Genomic DNA, 26852 nt, shown 5'->3' with positions numbered 1-26852 from the left:
CCTTCCTTCCTTCCTTCCTTCCTTCCTTCCCTTTCCTCTTCCTCTTTCTTTTCTTTCTTTCTTTCTTTCTTTCTTTCTTTCTTTCTTTCTTTCTTTCTTTCTTTCTTTCTTTCTTTTCTTCCTTTCTTTCTTTATTTCATTTTTAAATGAAAGAAGAGATGGAGAGACAGACTCCTGCATGCACCCCTATCAAGACCCACCTGGCAACCCCCATCTGGGGCTGATGCTCTAATCAACCAAGCTATCCTCAGAACCTGAGGCCAATGCTCAAACCAGTTGAGCCACTGGCTTCGAGAGGGTAAGAGAGAGAGAAGGGAGAGAAGGGAGTGAGGGAGGGGAAGAGAAGCAGATGCTTGCTTGTCATGTGTGTCCTGCCAAGGGATCCAACCCAGGACGTCTGCATGCCGGGCTGATGCTGTATCCACTGAGCCAACTGACCAGGGCCAATCTGGCATAATTTCAATGCCATTTTTTGAATGTAAGAGGTAGATCAAATATGACACTGAATCTTAGATAAATCTTAGAATTGTAGGCTAACAGTAGTAGGTTTTTCTAATCTTTGCTTTTTATTGTATGGATAAAAATGGTTCCCATCAGTTAATTAAACAGACAGGGTTTTGAGGCATAATTAGACATTTGTTCTATTAGATACTATAAATATCCCCTTTCTAACTGTTTTTGATTTGCTCTGGGAATACACATAATTGTTCTCCCCACACACACCTTTTTTTTTTTTACCATCTCAGTGATCCTCTCAGGTATACCTTCGTTACATCTCCCAACTCTTTACTAAAATCAATAGATTTTCAAATTTGTTCTGATTTCTCTGTAAGATACATTTTCAAAGCTATGTCTATGGATCACTGACACAACTGAGCTGAATATAATTAATATAGTTTACTATTTACCATTTGACATAGACCATTTATCAGATTAACTTGGGGCAAATGATACCAGACCTGGATCTGCCACTTTTTAGATGAGTTTTTTAGTAAAACTTAGTTGTTAAAACAAACAAACAAAAAGTGAAAAAAACAAATAAGAAAATTATTCTGTTTTTTAAGAAAAAATTTCATAATATTAAAAATGTATGAAGGCTGGCATGAACAAAGATGTACCCTGACTGATATTCAGTAGCATCAAAGGTCCCCACTATTCCTGAAGTCTTCATTTTTTGTAACCTCTGGCTTATATATAACATAGAGCAGCTCTCAACCAAAGTGAGAGCTAAATATTTTATAAATATCCTTGCCTTGGATATGCATAATAATGCTTTTTCTGAAATATAGATTTGCTTATTATATGAAGGCATGTGATTCAGCTACCTAGAGACAATTATCTCCATCCATCAAGGGCTCTTTTCTCTAAATTGAATTTAAAAAACTTTATTGTACTTTTGTGCTCCTCAATAATGTATTTCTGCTAAAGGTTTTTATCCTTTTTAAAATACCAGTGGGAAGGAGGTAGGATTAACAAGTATGACATCTAAAACAAGAAAAGAGTGTAAAAGGTTTTTACCATTTGCTTAAGCTTTTCACGATTTTGGAGACACTTTGACAAAAGGATTTGTTATATCCAAATAATATGCAGCCTGACCAGGCGGTGGCGCAGTAGTTGGAGCATCAGACTGGGAGGACTCAGGTTCAAGACCCCGAGGTTGCCAGCTTGAGCCTGGGCTCATCTGGTTTGAAAAAAGCTCACCAGCTTGGACCCGAGGTCGCTGGCTTGAGCAAGGGGTCACTCGGTCTGCTGAAGGCCCACGGTCAAGGCACATATGAGAAAGCAATCAATGAACAACTAAGGTGTCGCAACGAAAAACTGATGATTGATGCTTCTCATCTCTCTCCATTCCTGTCTGTCTGTCCCTATCTATCCCTCTCTCTGACTCTCTCTGTCTCTGTAAAAAACAAACAGAAAAAAACAAAAAAAAAACCAAAACAAACAAACAAAGAAAAACAACCAGTAAATAATATGCAGCTGAATTTAAATTTTAAATAGCTCTACTAACTATACATTCTTTAGAAACCACATAACTTTAAGCTCTCACCTAAGCCGTGCCGATGTGTTGACATGGGAGGCATCACAGTCCAGATTTTCCCAACTGGATTAAAACATTCTACAGTGTTCAAAGTTTTTAAACCATCTCTGCCTCCCACTACATAGAGTTTATTATCAATAACTGCAACTCCAAATTGAAGCCTCCGGCCACTCATGGTGCCAATATGTAGCCAGCTATTGGTCCTGAGGTCATATTTTTCAATTGTAGTGGTACCTGTTAGAGGGATTTTGAACAATGGTAAAAACCAATTTTATAAAAATAACATTAACTGCCATCATTCACATTATATTTATATACCTATAATTTATATCATAAAATCTATCATTAAAATTTTAGTTAAAGTACTTCAGACAATTTTCCAACCTGGCATACAATGCAGGGGTAATGTTTTACTATTCCTGGATTCAAATGAAAGAGTAAGACTAGAATAGTTTACTTAATATGTATTGTTTATATACTCATAATGACTTCTATGGCTATATTATGCTGCTAGAACTACTATACAGGTGTCAAACATGGTACTTTACCAAAAAAAATACCTTAGAATTTATTATTGATGGTCTACACATCCATTATGGTTTAAATTACCTATGACCATTCAATATATTAATTTATGTCCTGTTATTCCGTTTGGTGTGTGCATCTGTGTGTTGATTTAAAATATTTATGACCAAAGAAAGAAGAAGGAAAATTTCTTTTAAATGGGTCTTTGTTGTTCATTCACACAATATTTAATGATGGTAACAAAAATAATTATAATTAAGAATATTATAATTTATAAAAATTAAAATATAATTATGGAGTACTATCTCCTTTATTGGTTACTCAATTACTGGAATATCAAGTTTACTACTATAGTATACCGTCACTACTACTACAGTAAATTGTCACTAATTCATAATAAATTGTCATTTTTATAGACAATAACATTTTACCAGTCATTCACATTAGCTGCTGATATTTTGTAGTAAAAGTTGATTTTGCACAACAGGGAATTTTCTGACTAAACACCAAGATGGGAAATAAAAGAATTATTTTTTACATGTGTAATGTACCTAAGACAGCTTGTAATAAGTTTAGGAAATTTCATCCCGATTTTACAAAGCCAACTTCATAGACTATAAAGTTTCATAGATAATAAAAAAACACACAGACTGACTTTTCAGTTTTGTTTCTCTAATGGCCAATTTATGGAGAATATATAGTCCATTAGTTACACTGAGAATAATAGACTTAGCATCTGAAACATATTCATTGCCAATTATAAACTTATGGTATGGGGTCATATCGAGTCAAAATTCAAGCCGATTATATATTCTATGTATCATTGCTTTTGAGAGTTTTTCTGTATACATTGCATTAGTGGAAACAATGTTTGTTTCTTTTCTCTAATTCTAAATATATATTGGTAAATAGTGTAGTATAAGTATTTCTGTCTCAAGAGTTTTAATGTTTAAAATAAAACAAAAATACAGGTATTGATTTACTCTTTCTCTTTAATTCTTGCATCTTTCACTGACAACATATATTTGTCTAAATTGCTTTATGGAATACAGAGACTGCTGACAAGTCAAATAACATTATCAAAATATCTTTTTTACATTATATAAGGTCTACCAGAAAGTTCTGTCCGTTTTTGTAATAAAACAAAATACAAATTTTTCTTACCGTCAATAAACTTTATTAAATAATATAATTTCCATTATTATTAATGATTTCTTGCCAGCATGAGGGCAATTTGTATATCCCATTTTTGAAAAATGTTTTATCTTTTGATGCAAAAAATTGAACCAGTGCTTGTTTGATATCTTCTTCATTTTTGAATTTTTTGCCCTTCAAAAAATTTTGTAAGGACAAAAACAAGTGATAGTTGGAAGGTACTAAGTCCAGGGAATATGGTGGATGCGACAGATATGCTTCTGTAGCATTTCTTCCTTGTTGAAATTTGTAAAAATTACAGTGGCATAAATGAACTTTATCAGTAGCCATGGGTACACTATCGCTTCACACATAAGACTAACGTGAATCAACTTTGTTTTAGTTAATTTGCTACGTCAGTATGTATACATTAAGTGATAAAAATAGAGAGGCACACATGCGCCAAATAAACATGTGCTTACGTGTCGAAACTTGTGATAGAAATGGACAGAACTTTCCGGTAGACCTTATATATTGCTGGATTATACAGTACTGTTAAAATTGGAATATCTACAAACAAGCTCACAGCTACTTTCATTCTGTCAACCAATTTTCTCTGTATATTTTCATTTTCCATTTTCTCGTTGTATTCTTCCTAAATGTCTTCCTTCCTATTCTCTCCTTCTTATTTTAACTTTTTATTTCAAACTCTTTACATTAGTGGAATTTACCAGAGCCAATTTAAATCAAGAGATGAAGGTTAGGCTGCACTAATTATTAAGATTATATATATGATATTAATAGTGAACTAATTAGGACATTGTACAAAACTACATTAATCAACTGTACATAAAAGATTTAAACTGAAAGGATACAGAAGTTTGTTTTATGCCAGGATAATTTTTTTCTTGGCATTAGATTAAGTATAGCAGATATACTTACCCCATATTTCTTATTTGCATCTGCTAATGTATGTCACTGGTAGTTTTTTTTGTTTTTGTTTTTGTCACTGGTAGTTTTGTATTTTAAACTATGGATTCCAAATTTCTTCAGCCCATTTTCCTACCTGCACTATTGTTCCAACTAATCAAAATGTAAATCCTTTAGCTAGCTTAATATGGCAGCTCTATACTTAATGATAACACTAATATTGTTTTCCTGATCTCTCTCTTAAAAACCCTCTTTATATTTTTTCTGTGTAAATTGAGCTTCTGCCCAAAAGCATTACACATACTGTTTCTCAATTCATTTCTAAGCTCCTAGTCAACCCTAATTTATGATTCATTCAAGAGGGAACAAAACCAACCAAATGTATTGTTAGGAACAAGATAGTTCCTGTAGTTGTAAATATATCTGATTTAGTGATTTCCTCAATCTATTTTTAAAATAATCTAAAAATGACTATACTCGCCTTTAATGTGTTCCCTGTCACACTGTCTTTCAGAAGTCATTGTTTTTAATAAACAAAACATTATTGAATACCTTGTATGTACAAAAGTCCAAAGTTTACTGCTTGACAATTTAAAATTTTTTAATCTGTACTCATACAACTTTCTAATGATTCTTTTAATATACATAATAGAAATTATAGTTGACCCAAGTTATTTGTCTGATATCTATTTTTAACAAGTTATTCCAAGCCAATTGTATGAGTAAGAGAGGAAATTAAAGACTAAGGAAGTATTGTGTTTCCTTAACACCAGAAGGTGAAAGTTTAAAAAGTATCTTTAAAAAGAATAAAGAAAAAGACATTGTAAAAATAAGTATATAATATAAAAATTTTTTCAGTTTTCTGAAATAATGAGTACTGGTACATTTTTTAAGAGTAACACTAATTTATATAGATAAATGTTACCCCCTTAATGTTTTTGTTATATTTTGCTTTTTTATTTTATTTATTTATTTATTTATTTATTTATTCTTAAGTGTTCATCCTGGTTTTCCAATGGATTGTAAGACCTGCAAAGAAAGGGGTCAGTTTTGTGGTTGTCTTTCCTCTTTCTGCTATAATAATGGCAGTATAGCAAATAGGAACATAGAATTTGAGTAAGAATTTCATTTGCAATATTTCTACCTATTTGTCTTTGAGTCAGCTGTCTAAACTTAAAGAGACTTAGTTTCCTCATCTGTGAAATTAGGGTAATCAAATCTATCTTGCAGCACTATTGTGAAGATTAAAAATGATGTTTGCAAAATCCCAAAGATAAAGTGCCCAGAAATAGTAGTTTTTACTGTGTGTGTGTGTGTGTGTGTGTGTGTGTGTGTGTGTGTGATGGAGAGAGAGAGGGACAGTGACAGACATACAGGAAAGGAAGAGATTAGAAGCATCAATTCTTCATTGTGGCACCTTAGTTGTTCATTGATTGCTTTCTCATATGTGCCTTGACCAGTGGGCTACAGCAGACCAAGTGACCCCTTGCTCAAACTGGTGAGCCTTGCTCAATCCAGATGAACCCATGCTCAAGCTGACGACTTCAGTGTTTTGAACCTGGGTTCTCTCCGTCCCAGTCCAGCACTCTATCCACTGAGCCACTGCCTGGTGAGGAAGTTTTTACTATTATTGTAGTTGTCTTCAACTTCTCATAGAGCCTGTTAGGTCTCCATACACTAGGAATTCAAAGAATCTTAAAATAATGCCCTTATGTCCCTCCATATCAAAGTGTGGTAATGGAGTCATGGGATTATAAGCATATATTTCATTCATTTTTATTTTTATTTACTTTTTTAGATTTTATTTATTCATTTTTAGAGAGAGAGAGAGTAGAGAGAAACAGCAAGAGAAAAGAGGAGGAGAGTAGAGAGAAACAGCGAGAGAAAAGAGGAGGAAGAGAGGAGGAAAATGGCACAAGCTCCCGTATGTGCCTTTACCAGGCAAACTCAGAGTTTTGAACTGGCAACCTCAGCATTCTAGGTCAATTCTTTATCCACTGTGCCACCACAGGTCAGGCCTATTTCACTCATTTTTAGAAAATGATAAGGAGTTATAGATACTTACTATTATTTATTTTATTTTTTAATTTATGTATAGGTAGTATACAATATTATTTTAGTTATATTAGTTTCAGGTGTTTAATATTATGCTTTGACATTTTATAACTTAAAGCAAGGGTCCCCAAACTACAGCCCGCGGGCCGCATGCTGCCCCTTGAGGCCATTTATCCGGCCCCCACCGCACTTTCAGAAGGGGCACCTTTTTCACTGGTCGTCAGTGAGAGGAGCATAGTTCCCATTGAAATACTGGTCAGTTTGTTGATTTAAATTTACTTGTTCTTTATTTTAAATATTGTATTTCTTCCCATTTTTTTTTTTTTTTTTTTTACTTTAAAATAAGATATGTGCAGTGTGCATAGGGATTTGTTCATAGTTGTTGTTTTTTATAGTCCGGCCCTCCAATGGTCTGAGGGACAGTGAACTGGCCCCCTGTGTAAATAGTTTGGGGACCCCTGACTTAAAGTATGAGCACCCCATTAATTCTAGTCACAATCTGTCACTCTGTAACATCACAATATTATTGTCTATACTCCCTTTCACCTTTTTTACCTCCCCCTCCTTTTTGGTAACTATTCTTTTGGTCTCTGTTTCTATGACTGTTTTTGTTTTGCTTTGTTTCTTCATTTGTTTTGATTTTTTTAGATTCTACTCATAAGTGAAACCATATAGTATTTTTCAATAAATCTGTCTGATTCATTATCATTTTTGTAACACATTCAGTTATGCAGTGTGATCTTAAACAGGGCCTGAAAGAGTAACAAAAATAGAAAATAAACATAAAAAACAAACAAACACAAAATTTTCCATTTCTCACTTTGCAGGTAAGAATTCCTTTTTAAAAAAGTAGAAACTAAAGTTAACTATATTTGCATTTTGTATTTAGTACCCTTTAACTTAAGTATGAAACAAGACATATTTTAAAAGACTGTTATTATTCATTCTATTCCACAAAATGCATTAAAATATCAAGTTGTCAGATTTGAAATTAATTCTAGGATCTCATTGAATTTGTTATTTTCCAAAAAATCACTAGTTCTTTGAAGATACTTCAGTCTGACCAGGTGGTGGTGCTGTGGATACAGCATTGGCCTGGGATGCTGAGGACCTAGGTTAGAAACCCTGAGGTCTCTGGCTTGAGCATGGTCTCACCCAGTTTGAGCACAGAGTCACCAGCTTAAGTGTGGGACCACAGACATAACCCCACGGTCTCTGGCTTTAGCCTAAACGTTGCTGGCTTGAACAACAGGTCACTGGCTCAGCTGGAGTCCCCCAGTCAAGGCACATTTAACAAAGCAGTCCAGGAACAACTAAAGTGCCACAAGTATGAGTTGACGCTTCTTATCTCTCTCCCTTCCTGTGTGTGTCTTTCTCACACACAAAAAAATATAATTACTCTACTACTTTGGAAATAATTGCATTTGCAAGCTCTTGTTTTCTCGTTTTATGAAAATTGGTGTGTCTTTTATATAGTCTTCTAATTTCCACTTGTACATATAAAAAAGAAGAAAATGAATCCATTTCAGTAACAAAAAACTAACTTGCATCATTTTCTACAAGTGTTAAATGACATTCATATGTATAATTTTGCAAATTATAAGTGGGTTGATTGGTGTTATTTCCTACACAATCAACACTTAGTACATAATTATTGCCTTATTGTTTTGGCAACATGGGGCTATGGACTAAGAAATTAAGTATAAAAAGGTAAAGAAGAATTGGTTCTTAAAAGGGTTCAGGGTGGATAGGTTGGCTTCAGCAACTTTTCCTTATTTTGTTTGATAAAATTCTTATGTAAAACTATTACTTTATTCCAGTTTGGAATTTCTGATCTTGTTATTAATACTTCACAGTTCTTTTTAATTGGTCTTTGAGCATCAACAGGAAGTTTACAGCAAGGTGTTAGAGGTCAGTCTTCTCTTTCGTTCAAAACACAAATTTGGAGGATGTTGACCCTTCCTTTTATAATAAACCTTAAACAAGTTTTTCATGAAAATATCTTATATTCCAAAGCAAATACTCAAATTTAGAAATTTTATGTCATAAAAGTACCTATTAAGAGTTTAGTAAGCGTTAAGTAAAGGCTTGAATCATATACAGTAAGAAAAAAAAAGAGGTTACAAAATTAATGTACCTTGTTTGTGAAAATTAGCTTTAGATGCATACATTTAAATACAGCTTTAATACTACTCTCATAACTTAGAAGGTGTTGATACTATATCTTCTTTTTTGAATGATACTCTCTAAATCATTTAATCTGTTCCTGTTACCTTTCATAGCATCCATGCCTCCTACAGCATAAAGAGCCCCCACGGTAGATTTTCTAGGCTTTGTCCGAGGGCTTTGCATCATGGGTCTTCTTTCAGGTAAGAGGTGATACTTCATAGCTTCTATCAGGAGTTTCTGACATTCAAGATCACCAGTAAACATGGAACTATTTTCAAGATCTGCCAGTAACTGAAAAGTAATGATACATGGTATATGGTATATAAAGTGAAGAGCTCATCATTAGAAAAGACATATTTTTATTTATATAACTTTGGAGAAAACTCAAGCTAATCCAAATGTAGAACTGTTATTATTTAATATTTTAATTTATTTAGTAACATTTTATGTTCAGTTATGATTTAACAAGATTAAAAGCCTCATGGTTAGCTAATGATCTATGAAGATTTTATATACTGATCTTTTAAATATATATGTATATAATCTTAAAGAATGAAAGTGAAAGAGCACTCATAAAGTGAATTATTGAAAGCAATCAATGAGAATGGCTTTGTATGCACAAAGCAAATATCTCTTAGTCTATGGCATATAGCTCTAAGAGCAGTCATATTTTTGGTGGATTTAGGGGAGATGATACAATCATGCCGAGTTAAAAATAACTGCTTATGTGAGGCTGCATGTTTATCATCATGTCACTTTTTTAAAGTATTCTGAAGGTAGACTTTAAAAATATTTACATATATACGTGTATATCAATAAAGTACTTATGTTTATAATGCCAATACATCAGCAATAATAGATGAGTAATCCTTTCTAACCATTACTTCCTGGCAATCAATAAGATGCTTATTAATGGGATAAAAGCTAGGTAAAGTGCTTTTTCTGAGATAAGTTGAAAAGTTAAAGGTTTGTTTCAGAATTTTGTCAAGGGCCATATAAATTAATTTCTTTGAACTTTGGATCTATAGTGTCATAGGGAGGATAGCAAGCAGCAGGTTGTTGGAATGGAGGTGTTAATCTCATTCTATAAAACTTCACTGAAGTTTCCTTTTCTGTACTGGTTAATCCCAGCTATGTTTCCACTCTACCTGTCATCTCTGATGGATTGCTGTTTTGACTTGGCTAGTGAGACCCCAGGCATGTCCTTAATTCATATACTTCTGAAAATATGTTTGAAAACTGTGCTATATATGTAGTTTTTTTTTCAAAATAATATTCCTCAGATATTTATGACCTTTTAAAAAATATATTTAATTTCTAGCATATTTGTTTATGGTTACTTTCTAAATTGTTTTGGAAGTTTATTTTCTGTATGCCATTACCCACCACTACTATCATCAGGAAATATTCACAGTTCTCACATTGTAGGCATAAAGCTTACTCAGGAGTGGAAGGCCAAGCCACAGCTGGTTGTGTGCTTGGGCTGGAAATTTCCCATCATTCCAATAAAGTAACAGAAGCTCAAAGTAAGCATTTTGCTGAAAGAATGTCTAATGTAGACATAAGGCATTGTAAAGGTCTCTGATCTTTTATACCAATGCATATTACATTTTTGCATATTTTAAAATCATCTGCAGAATTTGTTAAAACACAGATTCCTTGGCATCACTCCAAAAATTGTGTATTTAGGTCTGTCTTAAGGACCTGAGAGATTGAGTTTCTATCAAGCTCCCAGGAAATATATATATATATATATATATATATATATATATATATATGTAAATGTTTCTCTTTTTGATGTTACCCTTTGGATAAATTTGCTATACCCAGGACAGCAATCAGTGCTCTTTCATTAAATACAGACAGAATCTTAAGAATAAATATGTAGTTCCATAGGATTTAATTAACATCTAAAAGTTTAAAAAGTGGAAAAAACATCAATTCAAAATTAACATTTAATTAGTAATTTTAAAAAATCAATTAATATTTATGTTTATGAAAATACTGCTCTAAATAGAGATAAGGTTTCTCCTTCTAAAGTGGATGTTTGAGGACTCCAACCACAAAGCTATTTAATATAAGAAGTGTGCATATGTGCAACATTATTTACATATATAATACATAAATGATATCTACTATTGATCAATTTGCTGCAGAGAAATAATTGCAGTGATCATCAATGGTACAATTATGTACCGTGACTGTAGTCTAATCTCACTAAATTTCACATACTAAAATTCAGTATGAATTGGGTCAATCCTGAGTCTTATCTAAGCGTGTTTGTTTTTTAAGATCATTTTTACTATAATCTTTTAACATGTATGTTGGGGATATAATTATAATGATGCTTTAGTGCATCCAAAACCACTATAGAACGCTTTCGATTATAGTAGCTAATTATCCACGTCAGTAGGTATTATCCAGAACCTAACTCTTTTTTAGAGTTCTCTGTGGGATGTTCTTGTACTGATTATTATCAACTTGCTCAGAAGGTTGGCAGAGAAAGAAAAGGTTAGCGTAGCCATTTTTTTCTGCTTTCTACAAGTGCCATTTGGTGAAAGAACACTGAAACTAATGAGTATACTAGAGTCTGAGAATTATTTGTAGTTTTTTCTTTGTTTTCCCTCTCTCTTTGTCATTAATATTGCTACTTGAAGGCACGTTACGTCTTTCTGCAAAATAAATCTTGTATAACTCAAATACCAAAAACCCTCTAAAAAAAACATGAGAAAAGTCAGGAATGGCTTACAACCTAGTGGTAACTTGAACTATAATTACATTACCAGTAATATTTCCTACCTGTGGTGGAAGTAATGGCAGTCTGATATAAGAAAGCAGCATGGCTAGGTCTTGTTGCCTAGCCTGCACATCATGCCCCACCCATTGCATCAGAGCATGGAAAATGGTTTCCTCATCAGGCACATTAATATCATCACTGCACAGAAGTTTGGAAATTTCATTAGCTGGAAGCAAAAGGAATTCTTGATTCTTTATCACCTCGATGAAATGTTCCTAGAAACAAAAAGATCATGCACTGAAACTGTACTTTAGAAAGTTCTTAACAAAATAAATATATCAAGAATTTCATTTTACTAAACTTCACAAAAATCCAGACATACAGATATACATATTTATAACAAATGGGTGTGCCATTGCTGCTTATGACAAGGGACATGGGAGAACCTCTGAAGCCCGACAGCCAAATGCTTCTACTGGAAATTATTTAAGAACACAAGGAAGGGCCTTATTCAGAGTTCATATAGATAATGTCTATGTTAATGCAAGTGCTTTTCTCTTTCAGCTGTTGTAGGTGCCAACAACTTATAAGTTCAGAAATGACTGATGTCACATTAGTCTTTAGCCAAAAACCTTAAGAGAAAGGCTGAAAATTTTCAATTTGGAGATTTTCTTTGAATGTCTGGGAGAGGTAATTCTGCTTATACATGTAGAGAACAACATATTGAATTTCTTCGAGATGAAAAAAAAAAAAGTTTGACCAGGCAGTGGTGCAGTGGATAGAGAGTGGACTGGGATGCACAGGACCCAGGTTCGAAACCCCAAAGTCACTGGCTTGAGCATGGGCTCACCAGTGGGGTTGCTGGCTTGAGCATGGGATCATAGACATGACCCCATGGTCGCTGGCTTGAGCACAAAGGTAGTTGCCATGAACCCCAAGGTCACTTGCTTGAGCCCAAGGTCACTGTCTTGAGCAAGGGGTCACTCATTCTGCTGTAGCCCCCTGGTCAAGGCACATATGAGAAAGCAATCAATGAACAACTAAGGTGCCGCAATGAAGAATTGATGCTTCTCATCTCTCTTTTTTTCTGTCTGTCTGTCCCTATCTGTCCCTCTCACTGTCTCTCTGTCTGTCACAAAACAAGAGACTGATAGAAAACTCTTTTTACTTGTGGAAAAGCAGGGTCTTCTATTAACCAAGGCAAAGGTATCTTTTGCAATGGATAATGATCTACAGATTCAGAATAATCTAAATGTGTTTCCATTGACTTTTTTTTAAGGATGGGGTTTCCTTCCAATTTTTATATTATTATTCTTCCATTTTCCCTGTTAAGTGTGTTGCCTTGTATTTTGTCAACCATCAAATATCAGGGAGCTGTTTTTCAATATTTTATTGAGACATCACTATGTTTTTTTCTGATTCATGATGTTATGTATTTTTTCTCTGACAACACAATGATCATTTCCAACAATGTTTCTGTAGTAAATATATCATTTTAAATGGAATAAATGCTTCTGAAATAAAAAAATATACATGTCTAGTTGGTAAATTATGTTGTATAGTAAATAGGTTTTCTAGAAGCCACTTAAGATAGCTTCTGAGGAACTGGGGAACGGGAAAATTGTATCACTTTCTTAGCTCCACTCTAAGTTTAGTCACTGTGGAATTAAGTTATCCTGATAACAAAGTTATCTATAAAACAGTCATCAAGTTTGACAGATCTGATATCATAAATTCCAAGTTAACTTGCCTATTTAAACAAACTTTTTGTAACTAGAACAAACAATTGGGAGAGAACTGAGGTTCTTACTGTAATAGATAACCCTGGTTAAAAATCCTCTAATGCCTGACAGGTGGTGGCGCAGTGGATAGAGCATCGGACTGGGATGCGGAGGATCCAGGTTCGAGACCACGAGGTCACCAGCTTGAGTGTGGGTTCATCTGGTTTGAGCAAAGCTCACCAGCTTGGACCCAAGGTCGCTGGCTTGAGCAAGGGGTTACTCGGTCTGCTGTAGCCCCATGGTCAAGGCACATATGAGAAAGCAATCAATGAACAACTAAGGTGTCGCAATGAAAAACTAATGATTGATGCTTTTCATCTCTCTCCGTTCCTGTCTGTCTGCCCCATCTATCCCTCTCTCTGACTCTCTCTCTGTCTCTGTAAAATAAAATAAAATAAAATAAAACAAAACCAGACCTTTTAAAAAAATCCTCTAATGTTTAGCAAAATAATTGAGCTAGTCGTACAACTAATAATACATTACATGTGTGCATCACTTCACACTTAATGAATTTTTTTTTTGTATTTTTCTGAAGCTGGAAACGGGAGAGACAGTCAGACAGACTCCCGCATGCGCCCGACCGGGATCCACCCGGCACGCCCACCAGGGGCGACGCTCTGCCCACCAGGGGGCGATGCTCTGCCCCTCCGGGGCTTCGCTCTGCCATGACCAGAGCCACTCTAGCGCCTGGGGCAGAGGCCAAGAAGCCATCCCCAGCACCCGGGCCATCTCTGCTCCAATGGAGCCTTGGCTGAGGGAGGGGAAGAGAGAGACAGAGAGGAAGGAGGGGGGTGGGGGGTGGAGAAGCAAATGGGCACTTCTCCTATATGCCCTGGCCGGGAATCAAACCTGGGTCCCCCGCACGCCAGACCGACGCTCTACCGCTGAGCCAACCGGCCAGGGCCCTTAATGAATTTCTTTCAAAAAAATTGTCATCGCCTGACCTGTGGTGGCGCAGTGGATAAAGCGTCAACCTGGAAATGCTGAGGTCGCCGGTTCAAAACCCTGGGCTTGCCTGGTCAAGGCACATATGGGAGTTGATGCTTCCAGCTCCTCTCCCCTTCTCTCTCTCTGTCTCTCTCTCTCTCCCTCTCTCTCTCCTCTCTAAAAATGAATAAATAAAATTTAAAAAAATTAAAAAAAAATTGTCATCATCAATGTGGTATTGTGGAAAGTGTGATTTTATGATAAGAAAACAAGGTATATGAATGCTTGTCTCCTCTGCAGCAAATGGAAGAATATTGGTGTATCTTGGAGTTGTTATGGGTTCAATTCCAGACTATCAAAATGAAGTGAATATTAATATAGTGAGTCATACAAATTTTGGTTTCTAAGTACATATAAAAGTTATGTTAAACCACACTGTAGTCTATTATGTGTGCAATAATAACACTATGTCTGTAAAAACAATGTACATACCTTAATTAAAAATACTTTATTGCTGCCTTTGCCAGGTGGATTAGTGGACAGAGAATCATCCCGGCATATCAAGGTCACTGGTTCCATCCCCAGTCAGGGAACATTTGAGAAACAACCGATGAGTGCACAGCTAAATGGAACAACTAAGTGGAACTAAGTGGAACAACACGTTGATGCTTCTCTCTGTTTTTTCCACTCTTCTTTTCTCCCCTTTCCCTTCTTCTTTCTTTCTCTCTCTCTCTCTTTCTCTCTCTCTCTCTCAAATCAATAGAAAAAGTAAAAATAATATTTAAAAATACTATATTGCTAAAAAGTGCTAATCATTATCTAAGCCTTAAATGAGACATAATATGTTGGCTGGTAGAGGATCTTGTCTCGCTGCTGATTGATCAGGGTGGTGGCTGCTAAAGGTTAACTGGCTATGGGAAAATTTTAAAATAAGAAAACAATGATGTTTGATGCATTAATTGAGTTTTCCTTTTTATAAATGATTTCTCTGTAGCACATCATGCTATTTGATGGCATTTTACCAACAGAAGACCTTTTCAAAATTAAAGTCATTCATCTTATTTTTTGTTGTTGCTTAATCAATCTACTAAGTTTATGTAATATTCTAAACCATTTGTAGTCACTTCAAAAATTTTCAGTGTCTTCACCAGAAGTAGATTCCAACTCAAGAAATCTTTTATTTATTTATTTATTTATTTATTTATTTATTTATTTATGCTTATCTATAAGAAGAAACTCCTCATCCATTACAATCTTATCATAAGGTTGCAACCATTCAGTCACATCATCAGGCTCCACTTCTAATTCTAATTCTATTTCTCTTCTACTTCCCCAGTTACTTCTTCCAATGAAGTCTTAAATTCCTCAAATTATTCCACAAAGGTTGGCATCAACTTTTTCCAAACTCTTAATTTGATATTTTGACTTCTTCTCATGAATCAAACCAATACATAAAACTTACTCAATGGCTAATGTGGGTTACATACAGTCAATCAAATTGCATTATACATTTGAGAAAGTTAATAATTAAAGGGGTTTATATGATGCTCCGATTTAAATATAGTCAGAAATCATTTTTTTCTATGTGACAGAGACTGAGAGAGACAGAAAGAGAAGGACAGACAGGGACAGATAAACAGGAAGAGGAAAAGATAAGAAGCATCACTTTTTCATTGTGGCGCCTTAGTTGTTCAGTGACTGCTTTCTTATATGTGCCTTGACCTGGGGGGCTACAACAGACTGAGTGACCCCTTGCTCAATCAAGCCAGCGACCTTGGCCTCAGGCTACTGAGCCTTGCTCAAACCAGATGAGCCCGCATGCAAGCTGGTGACCTCAGAGTCTTGAACCTGGGTCTTCTCCATCCCAGTACTATGATCTATCCACTACGCCAATGCCTGGTCAGGCCAATTTTTTTTTTTTGATACTCTCTGTTATGGCTTCAGAGTGGCTGCCTGATGAGATTATTCAAAATAGTCTGACAATATTGTTAATTAGTGTAAATTAAAAAATAAAGGTGCTGGTTTAAATTATCTAGATATAGAAATATTTATTTAAGCTTAAGGTTAATTTTAATTTATTTTATTTTAGAATTTTTTTGCTGCTAATTTCAAGTTAAACACTTTCTTCTATGCATGTTCCCAAGAGTATTTTTTGTAGCTTTGATTTGGTATTTATTTAACCTACATTTACATTGTTGTAAAACTTGTTAAATAAATGTAGCATACATGCTGAATGTTTCAACAATGCAGACTACTATTTATATGATAATGGTGGTTAATTTTATGTGTAAACTTGACTGAACCATGAAATGTGTACACTTTTGGCCAGACATTACTCTGGATGTGTCTATGAGGATATTTTTGGGTGATGCTCACACACATTCGCGATAGTAATCTTTTTTACAGTCTATGATTCAAACAATTGCAATTGAGTTGTTAAAATTGTTTGCATTTTTATACTATCAATACAGCATTACAAAAGCATTGTTATTACAAGACCTTTGTCTCTTTTACTACATTTATAATAGATAATAAAATAACTAAAGAAGAGGGACTAAAGAAGAGAAAAATATTGTGGTTTTATGCACATCCTGCTTTAAAACTTAGTTTCAGTCACATAATAGGAAAAGGAAGAGAAGTTGATTTGAGCAACAAAAATAATTCAAGCTGTTTATCAGCATGTGTTTTGTCTGGAAAAGTAAGATACCAGGCAGGAAACTGTTAATAGTTAGATCAAAAATTTAAGTAATTTAACAGGAAGTTTTCACATTTGGCATATATGTAGGATTAACCTTTGAACTATATAACTGCTGTTCCTATAGATTATATGGCATTTGTATTTAGGATATAGTAATATAAATAGCATAACTAAATGACATGTTAAAACACCAATCCATTTTAATATGATTCTCCACATAATAGCATTGTTTTAGAAATACGTTTGAAACTTCAAATTTTCAACATTGACCAGGACTAAAGAGAAGAGGAGGAATGTTTTACAATAAATATTTAGAGAATTCAAACATTAAAACTTTGTACATTTGAAAGTCTGTATACAAATCTAGAAAAGTAACCTTTATGTATATACATCTTAATCCTAAAATCTCAATGTTAATTTTGTTATTTTTAGGCATGTTTTTATCTACTGTTTTCATTTTTGCGCTGCCTTTTAGTATTGATTTTTTAATAATTGTAACAATTTTCTTAGCTTGAAATATATAACTTCTGTTTGGGTTTCACAGAAAGATCTGTCTCTTATGATGTTTCCTGCTTCAGAGGCCAAAAAATTGATTTTCTTCTTTACATCAGTAAATTATTAACATAACCTTAAGGGTATGTTTACTATACTAGATATACTTTTTCTTAGCTTGCTACAGATGACCTATCTTTCATGTCACTGTCACTGTCTGAATAAATATAAAATTATCCAATGTAGCTTTCAGTCAGCACATATGAATGTGTTTTTTAGTTTATTGCAATTCCTAATAGAATTCAGAGGTATTTTAAGTTAATTGAATTAAAAGATTGGACTGCAAATTGCTTTTAACCAAAGTACATTTTCATTAAGACATAAAAAGTCAATTCAATAGAATTTTCTGATATATTAATTTTGATAGTTCTTAAGCATTCTAGTCAGTAATAATCTATTAATATTAGTTTTCTCCTTATTAAATGACATTTTTATTAGAAATAATTTGCATAAATTTACAAATTAAAGTTCTGATAGTGAAAAATATTAGGAAACTATATTTTCTCAATGTGGATTTTACTTGAAATATGTACTTGTGCATTTTAATTTGGGGCAATATTTTTATTTATCTAGTCTTTGAGATACAAGTAAACATTTTTAGTTTCAAAAATGAGAAACTTGCTTGAATACAGCTCAGCCAGAGAAATGTTTTAATCTAATGTCTATTATGTACAAGTCATGTAAATTATTAGTTAATACTGCATTTTGATTTTATCCCAACACTATAATATTACTTAGAAAAGTTTTATACACATACACACACACACATATATAATATATATTTATACACAAACACATAAACATATCTATATCAGTAAAACAAATCAGTATGTTGGTTATTATATTATTATATTACAATAATGCAATAATATTGTATTACTACTGTAAATTAATTTGAATAAATTGATTTTACCATTGTGTACTTGTGTGCCACACTCAGGAGCTCTGTACAACCCTGAGCATCTCCAAATGATCGAATTCCTAAGCAATTTGAAGGATGGAGCTGCTTTATAAGAAAATTGGAGCAGACTTCGATAACTTGAGTCAGCTGCAGGAGACAAGCTGCAGCCAGCAAATTTTCAATAGTATCTTCTTTCAGTTGCAGGACACCTAGTAGATAGTTTGAAAAAGTAGAGTGATTATAAGTCTCATAAAGTAAGACACAAATATGCTAGCTATTTGAAAGTTTCACTTTATCTCTTTAGTGAGGCTACATTTTGGAGAATAAAGTAAACAACTTTTGAAGCCAACACAGGCAAAAGAGTCTGTATAAACACTAATAAGATGGATAACAGAAGCTCGACTAGATGATCAAAAACAACTATAGCAAATGAACATTGAGTACTATCATTTCAAAAAAGAGCACCTTGTTATTTCTTTATCATCTCAGTCATGCATCTAAATATTATATTAAAAACAGTTCACATTATGACTCAAGGAGCATTATGTAATATTGTATAAGGGTAATATAATGAACCATACAGATATCTGTCATTTGTTTGGAAAACATCTTGGGAAATAAGACTATTGAGCTTATATGTTGATTTTGTCATCTGTATGTATTAACTGAGAAGGATATCTTTGCCCAAACATTATTCCTAACATTGATACTTTAACACTATCTTGAAAAAAAATGTTGCCAATAGTTGTCAAATAATTCATTTTTTTGACACAGAGAGTGTCAGGAGAGAGACAGATAAGGACAGACAGACAGGAAGGCAGAGAGATGAGAAACATCAATTCTTCATTGCTGCACCTTAGTTGTTCACTGATTGTTTTTTCATATGTGCCTTGACTGGGGTTTGGGGGCTACAGCAGAATGAGTGACCCCTTGATCAAGTCAGCAACATTGGGCTTCAAGCCAATGACCTTTGGACCTGAGCCAGCAACCATGGGTTCATATCTATGATCCCATGCTCAAGTCAGCAACCCCACCCTCAAGTTGAGGAGCCTGCGCTCAAACCAGCAACCCCAGAGTTTAGAACCAGGGTCTTCCATGTCCCAGTCTGATGTTCTATCCACTGTGCCACTTCCTGGTCAGGTCTCAAATAATTCTTTATATGATTATTTTTTTAGGTATAAGAAGCTGTGTTTTATAAAATCTGTAAAAAAATTTTTTTAAATGAGATCACAAGTAGCTTAGTTTCTGTAGTGTAGTGGTTATCACGTTCGCCTAACAATTAAACTATTGCCTTTATATTACTATATCTGTATTATTTTGAAGTAAATATTATTGGTGAATTATCATAAATGTTATAACTTATTTGCATAAGTTATACTGTCACTTTTATTTAAGCCAACCTATAGGTAAGTTATAAAAAAAGATATCTCATGTAAATTTTATAAATTATATAATCTTGTCTCATAAAATATCTTAATATGGATTCTATATGTTACAAAATCATAAAGAAAGGAGTAATACATTCTGTAAAATGCTATATATCTTGTTTACACTTTAAAATATGTTGTAAAGGGATACAAGCCATCAACAGACGTTCTTGTGTTATTTTTTGTACTGAATTTTGAATAAAGAGCCTTGCCTATATTTTGTGAGACATAGAGTCATATGAACTGTTCTCAGAAACAGAGCTAATGATTCACCCACTATATGCATTAAAATTTGACCTGGTTATTTTATTTATTTATTTATTTATTTATTTATTTATTTATTTTTGTATTTCTCTTAAGTGAGAAGGGGGGAGGCAGAGAGATAGACTTCTACATGTACCCAACTGGGGTCCACCTGGAAAGCCCACTAGGGGGTGATGTTCTTCCCATCTGGGGCATTGCTTGTTGCAACTGGAGTCATTTTAGTGCCTGAGGTGGAGGCCATAGAGCCATCTTCAGTGCCCAGGCCAACTTTGCTCCAATGGAGCCTTGGCTGCAGGAGGGGAAGAGAGAGCTAGAGAGAAAGGAGTGGAGGCAGGGTGGAGAAGCAGATGGATGCTTCTCTTGTGTGCCCTGGCTGGGAATCAAACCTGGGACTTCCACACACTGGACTGATGCTCTACCAATGAGCCAGCCGGCCAGGGCCTTGACCTGGTTATTAAGAAGAATATTAATTTGTAAATAAATGAAATCAAGAGACTCCTAGAAGAAAAATAACAAAATAGATCTTTGACATTGGTCTTGGCAAAGATTTCTTAAATAACACAACAAAATATGAGCAACAAATGCTAAAATAAACAAGAGGGAATACATCAAACCAAAGAGCTTCTGACAACAAAGAAAATAAAAAGTAAACTGAAAAAGCAATCAGTATAATAAGATAAACTATTTGCAAACCATATACATGATAAGGGGTTAATAACCCAAAATAAATAAAGAACTTATACAACTTAATAACAGAAAAGCAATTTAATTTAAAAAATAAGCAAAGAGTAAAAAATTGACATTTTTCCAAAGAAAACATACAAATATCTGATAGGTACATGAAGAGGTGCTCAATATCACCAGTCATTAGGGAAATGCCAACGAATACTACAATGAGATATCACCTCACTCCTGTTAAGATAGTTAATATTAAAAAGAGAAGGAGATAGGGGAACTAGACGAAAGAAAGTGAAAAACTTAACTGAAAATTGTATATACATAACACATAGACACAGACTACAGTGTGGGGATACTTAGAAGGAAAAGGGGGTGGGTAGCACGTGGAGATGGGCAAAAGGAGGGAAAACGGAGACTGAAAGAGACTGCTTAGGGTGATGAGCATATGACAAGTGTGCAGGTGTTTTACTGAGCTGTACACTTGAACCTGTATGGTTTTGTGAACCAATGTCAACACAATAAATTCAATTAAAAAAAAAGACAAAGGATAAACAATATTGGTGAAGCTTTGGATAAAATGGACACTAATGGTGGGAATGTAAATTGATATAGCCATTATGGAAAAAAGTATAAAGTTTCCTAAAATTAAAAAATAATAGAACTAGCATATAATCTAGAAACCCCTCACTTGGGTAAATATTTAAAGGAAATGAAATCAGGATCTTGAGGAGATATTTACAGAGTCATGTTTATTGCAACATTATTCTCAAGAGCCAAGATATGGAAACAAATTGTCTTCTGACAGATGAATTTATAAAGAAAATGTGCACATATGTAAATGGGAATTTATATATAGATATATATGACTTATATATTATATAGAATTTATTTATATATTATTTATATATAATATGTAAATAGATAGATAGATATATGATGAAGTAATTGTCATGAAAAATTTGGAAATTCTGCCGTTTGTGACAACATAGATGAATCTGTAGTACATTATGCCAAGTGAAATAAGTCGGACACAGAAAGTATAGTATCACTTGTATGTAAAATTAAAAAAATGCAGATTTCATAAAAATAGCAAGTAAATTGGTGGGTCCTAGGCGCTGGGAGGTAGAAATAGTAAATATAGCTTAAATGGTACAAACTTTCAGTTATAAGAAGTTCTGAGGAACTAATGTACAGCATGGTGGTTCTAGTTAATATTGTATTGTATACTTGCACATTGCTAAGAATAGATCTGAGATGTTCTTGCCACAAACAAAAAGGGTTACCTATTTAAGATGATGGATGCATCAATTATCTTGATATTGGTAATCATTCACACACACACACATACACACACACATATATATATAAAATCATCACCCTGTATACTTTAAACACATAAAATTATATTTGTTAATTATACCTGAATAAAGTTAGAATGAATGAAAGAATAAATAAATATATATATAAACATATAATATATGTACAAACATGTAAGTATACGCATATAATACTTCACCCAAATCTCATTCTATAATCTTTGTTTTATAATTTGAGTAATTATGACTTAAATTTTTCAAAGAAAGTGACTAAGTCTTTAAAGTTAAAATAGCCCACTTCCAGTCCCATTGTTAGAAATGAGAATGTACCTACATTGTTCAAGAGTTAGAGAGAGACATGTTCTTATATATTTGTGTTCAAGAGCTCTATTCTCACATGGTCATAATTTTGTATAGCATATTTCTTACCTCTTGCTCTTTTATAATTTAAATATATATATATGACCCTAGCCAGTTGGCTTAGCAGTAGAGCATCAGCCTCACATGTGGCAGTCCTGGGTTCAATTCCCAGTCCAGGCATACAGGAAAAATTACTATCTGCTTCTCCACCTCTCTCACTCTCTCTCTATCCCCCTCCTGCAGCCATGGCTCAAATGTTTCAAGCAAGTTGGCCCTAGATGCTGAGAAGGGTTCCATGGCTTTGTCTCAGGCATTAAAATAGCTCGGTTGCTGAACAATGGAGCAAATGGCCCAGATGTGCAGAGCATCGCCTGGTAGGGGCTTTGTTGGGTGGATCCTAGTCGGGGTGGATGTCAGAGTCTGTCTTTCAGCCTATTACTTAATAATAAAAACAGTATTGAATTTGTTAAGGTTACATTGGTTAATAAAATTATATGGGGTTTAGGTGTATAATTGTTCATCATCATCTGTATATTGCTGAATTTCAATCCTGATTCTGACTCTTATTACTGCAGGAAAGTTACTTAACTGGTCTAGTTTTCTTAACTTGTAAAATAAAAATAACAATAATGTGGGTTATCTCTTATTTAACGTGGTGCTAGAAGTTCTGGCCAGAGCAATCAGACAAGACAAAGAAATAAAAGGCATCCATATCGGAAAAGAAGAAGTAAAGGTATCACTTTTTGCTGATGATATGATCCTATACATCGAAAACCCGAAGGACTCCACAAAAAGATTATTAGAAACAATAAACCAATACAGTAAGGTCGCAGGATACAAAATTAACATACAAAAGTCCATAGCCTTTCTATATGCCAACAATGAAATATTAGAAAATGAACTCAAAAAAATAATCCCCTTCATGATTGCAACAAAAAAAATAAAATACCTAGGAACAAACATAACAAAGAATGTAAAGGACTTTATAATGAAAATTACAAAGCATTGTTAAGGGAAATCGAAAAAGATACAATGAGATGGAAAAATATTCCTTGTTCTTGGATAGGAAGAATAAATATAATCAAAATGGCCATATTACCCAAAGCAATATACAAATTTAATGCAATTCCCATCAAAATTCCTATGAGATTTTTTAAAGAAATGGAACAAAAAATCATCAGATTTATATGGAACTATAAAAAACCCCGAATAGCAAAAGCAATCCTAAGGAAAAAGAATGAAGCTGGGGGCATTACAATACCTGACTTTAAACTATATTATAGGGCCACGATAATCAAAACAGCATGGTATTGGCAAAAAAATAGACATTCAGACCAATGGAACAGAATAGAAAGCCCAGAAATAAAACCACATATATATGGTCAAATAATCTTTGATAAAGGGGCCAACAACACACAATGGAGAAAAGAAAGCCTCTTCAACAAATGGTGTTGGGAAAACTGGAAAGCCACATGCAAAAGAATGAAACTCGACTACAGCCTGTCCCCGTGTACTAAAATTAATTCAAAATGGATCAAAGACCTAAATATAAGACCTGAAACAATAAAGTACATAGAAGAAGACATAGGTACTAAAATCATGGACCTGGGTTTTAAAGAACATTTTATGAACTTGACTCCAATGGCAAGAGAAGTGAAGGCAAAGATAAATGAATGGGACTACATCAGAATAAAAAGTTTTTGCTCAGCAAGAGAAACTGATATCAAAATAAACAGACAGCCAACTAAATGGGAAATGATATTTTCAAATAACAGCTCAGATAAGGGCCTAATATCCAAAATTTACAAAGAACTCATAAAACTCAACAACAAACAAACAATCCAATAAAAAAATGGGAAGAGGACATGAACAGATACTTCTCCCAGGAAGAGATACAAATGGCCAACAGATATATGAAAAGATGCTCAGCTTCATTAGTTATTAGAGAAATGCAAATCAAAACGGCAATGAGATACCACCTCACCCCTGTTAGATTAGCTATTATCAACAAGACAGGTAATAGCAAATGTTGGAGAGGCTGTGAAGAAAAAGGAACTCTCATTCACTGTTGGTGGGACTGTAAAGTAGTACAACCATTATGGAGGAAAGTATGGTGGTTCCTCAAAAAACTGCAAATAGAACTACCTTATGACCCAGCAATCCCTCTACTGGGTATATACCCCAAAACCTCAGAAACATTGATACGTGAAGACACATGTAGCCCCATGTTCATTGCAGCACTGTTCACAGTGGCCAAGACATGGAAACAACCAAAAAGCCCTTCAATAGAAGACTGGATAAAGAAGATGTGGCACATATACACTATGGAATACTACTCAGCCATAAGAAATGATGACATCAGATCATTTACAGCAAAATGGTGGGATCTTGATAACATTATACGGAGTGAAATAAGTAAATCAGAAAAAAACAAGAACTACATGATTCCATACATTGGTGGAACATAAAAACGAGACTAAGAGACATGGACAAGAGTGTGGTGGTTACCAGGGGTGGGGGGAGGGAGGGCATGGGAGGGAGGGAGGGAGACAATTAGGGGGAGGGGGAGGGGCACAGAGAACTAGATAGAGGGTGGCGGAGGACTATCTGACTTTGGGCGAGGGGTATGCAACATAATTTAATGACAAAATAACCTAGACATGTTTTCTTTGAATATATGTACCCTGATTTATTAATGTCATCCCATTACCATTAATAAAAATTTATAAAAAAAATAATGTGGGTTATATAATACAGGATTTTGTGAGGAATGAATGAGTTCATGTATGCCAAGCCTTACCTGTGTAAGCATACTGCACCAAGGAATTAAGTGCATTAGGATCAACTCCTTCCATTTTGACCTCTTCTTGTTTGGCTTCAAGCACATCATTAGTAAACATTGCAGCAAAATAATCAGACACTGCACTGAGAACCAACCTGGAAATAATGTTTCATAGGAACTTAAATCAGTTCATAATCTTACTGAAAAGCATGAAGTTCAAGGTCAGTCAGTAACTTTGTAACACTGGTGATACTTGTTTCTGTTGTTTTTCTATAAAACTTGCACAGTTCAGTAAAGTATAGTGAAATTAGAAAGGCAAACAATAAGTAGATTTTCTTTTAGAGGATCTGTGCTTTTTTTCCTATTAATTTCTCAAAAGTTTAGATCTTCTAAATATCCCACAGGGAAGTGAATGATATACATATATAATAATGTTTCCAAATAAAGGTTAATGAAAATTTATTTTCCTCAGTGTTCCAACTTTTAATCAATAGACTGATTCTTTCTCATTCACATTTACTATGCTCACTAAGTGTTCTGTCTGCATAAGCATACTTACCGATGAGCTGGGATACGGAGGTGTCCAGCAATGAGTAGCACATCACACAGTTGTTTCTCTTTCAGGTAGTTCTCCATTTTATGGAGAGTTTGCTCTGCGTGGTTTATAGCATGGAACTGCTCCTCAGATATGCTGACATTCATTTCTTCAGGACGTTGTGTATGTAATCTGAAAGGGTGTTAAGAATGGGAATATGGTTTATGCTCCTAGTGAGTGTGCTAATGTGCAGTTGAAATTTTGGTGCATCAATTTCTAAAAGAAATATATTGGCTTAAAGTAAACTAATCTTTTCACTCTGATTCTCAATATTTCACTACAATCTCTGTCAAATCTTTCATTAAAGTAAAGGGTTATGGTTAGTATTTATTTATTTTTAAAATGTTTATTTTATTAATTTTAGAGAGATGAAAAGAGAGAGTGAGAGAGAGAGAAAGAGAGAGAGAGATGGGAACATCGATATGTTCCTGTATGTGCCCTGACTTGACTGGGGATTGAATTGGCAACTTCTGTGGTTCAAGACAATGCTCTAACCAACTAAGCTATTTGGTCAGGGCTTACATATTTTATTTATTATTGATTTGAGAGAGAAAAAAAGAGAGATAGGAGTAGGAAGCATCAACCTGCAGTAATTGTCTCTCACATGTGCCCTGACCAGGCAAGCCCGGTGTTTCAAATTGGTGACCTCAGTATTCCAGGTTGATGCTTTATCCATTGAGCCACCACAGGTCAGGCTGTATTTATATTTGAAATGGAACCATATTATGTATGTTTCAGCTGCTGGGCTAGTATTAATTGTAATATGCACAAACATAAACTCTAAATTGCAGCATTTATCTTTAATTTTTATTGGTATCACAATTATGTCATTAGTCATGATATTGTAAGCAGGATTCACAAATGTTTCAGATTTAACTATGACCTGAAGCTTCTCCATGGTATACTCATTACACATCAGAAATATTTCTTAAATAATCTCATGCTTTATAGAGTTCTATAACATTTACAATATGTCAAACCCA

At 34.1% G+C, this 26852-nt stretch overlaps 1 protein-coding gene across 3 annotated transcripts in view; it reads right to left on the bottom strand.

Moving 5' to 3' along the window:
- Positions 1–26852, bottom strand: part of KLHL4 (kelch like family member 4) — a 93630-nt gene that overhangs the window by 16162 nt on the left and 50616 nt on the right. For all 3 annotated transcript variants that reach the window (XM_066249941.1, XM_066249939.1, XM_066249940.1), the window contains exons 2-7: positions 25834–26001; positions 25293–25429; positions 18460–18656; positions 11651–11863; positions 8956–9142; positions 2048–2272 (exon numbers count right to left, since the gene is read on the bottom strand). In XM_066249941.1, coding sequence (XP_066106038.1) covers positions 2048–2272; positions 8956–9142; positions 11651–11863; positions 18460–18656; positions 25293–25429; positions 25834–26001 — 1127 coding nt within the window. The remainder of the gene's footprint in view (positions 1–2047; positions 2273–8955; positions 9143–11650; positions 11864–18459; positions 18657–25292; positions 25430–25833; positions 26002–26852) is intronic.

This window comes from Saccopteryx bilineata, chromosome X (assembly GCF_036850765.1).
Source record: "Saccopteryx bilineata isolate mSacBil1 chromosome X, mSacBil1_pri_phased_curated, whole genome shotgun sequence".
NCBI classification, from domain to species: Eukaryota; Metazoa; Chordata; class Mammalia; order Chiroptera; family Emballonuridae; genus Saccopteryx; species Saccopteryx bilineata.
This window is presented reverse-complemented; position numbering and strand designations above follow the sequence as displayed.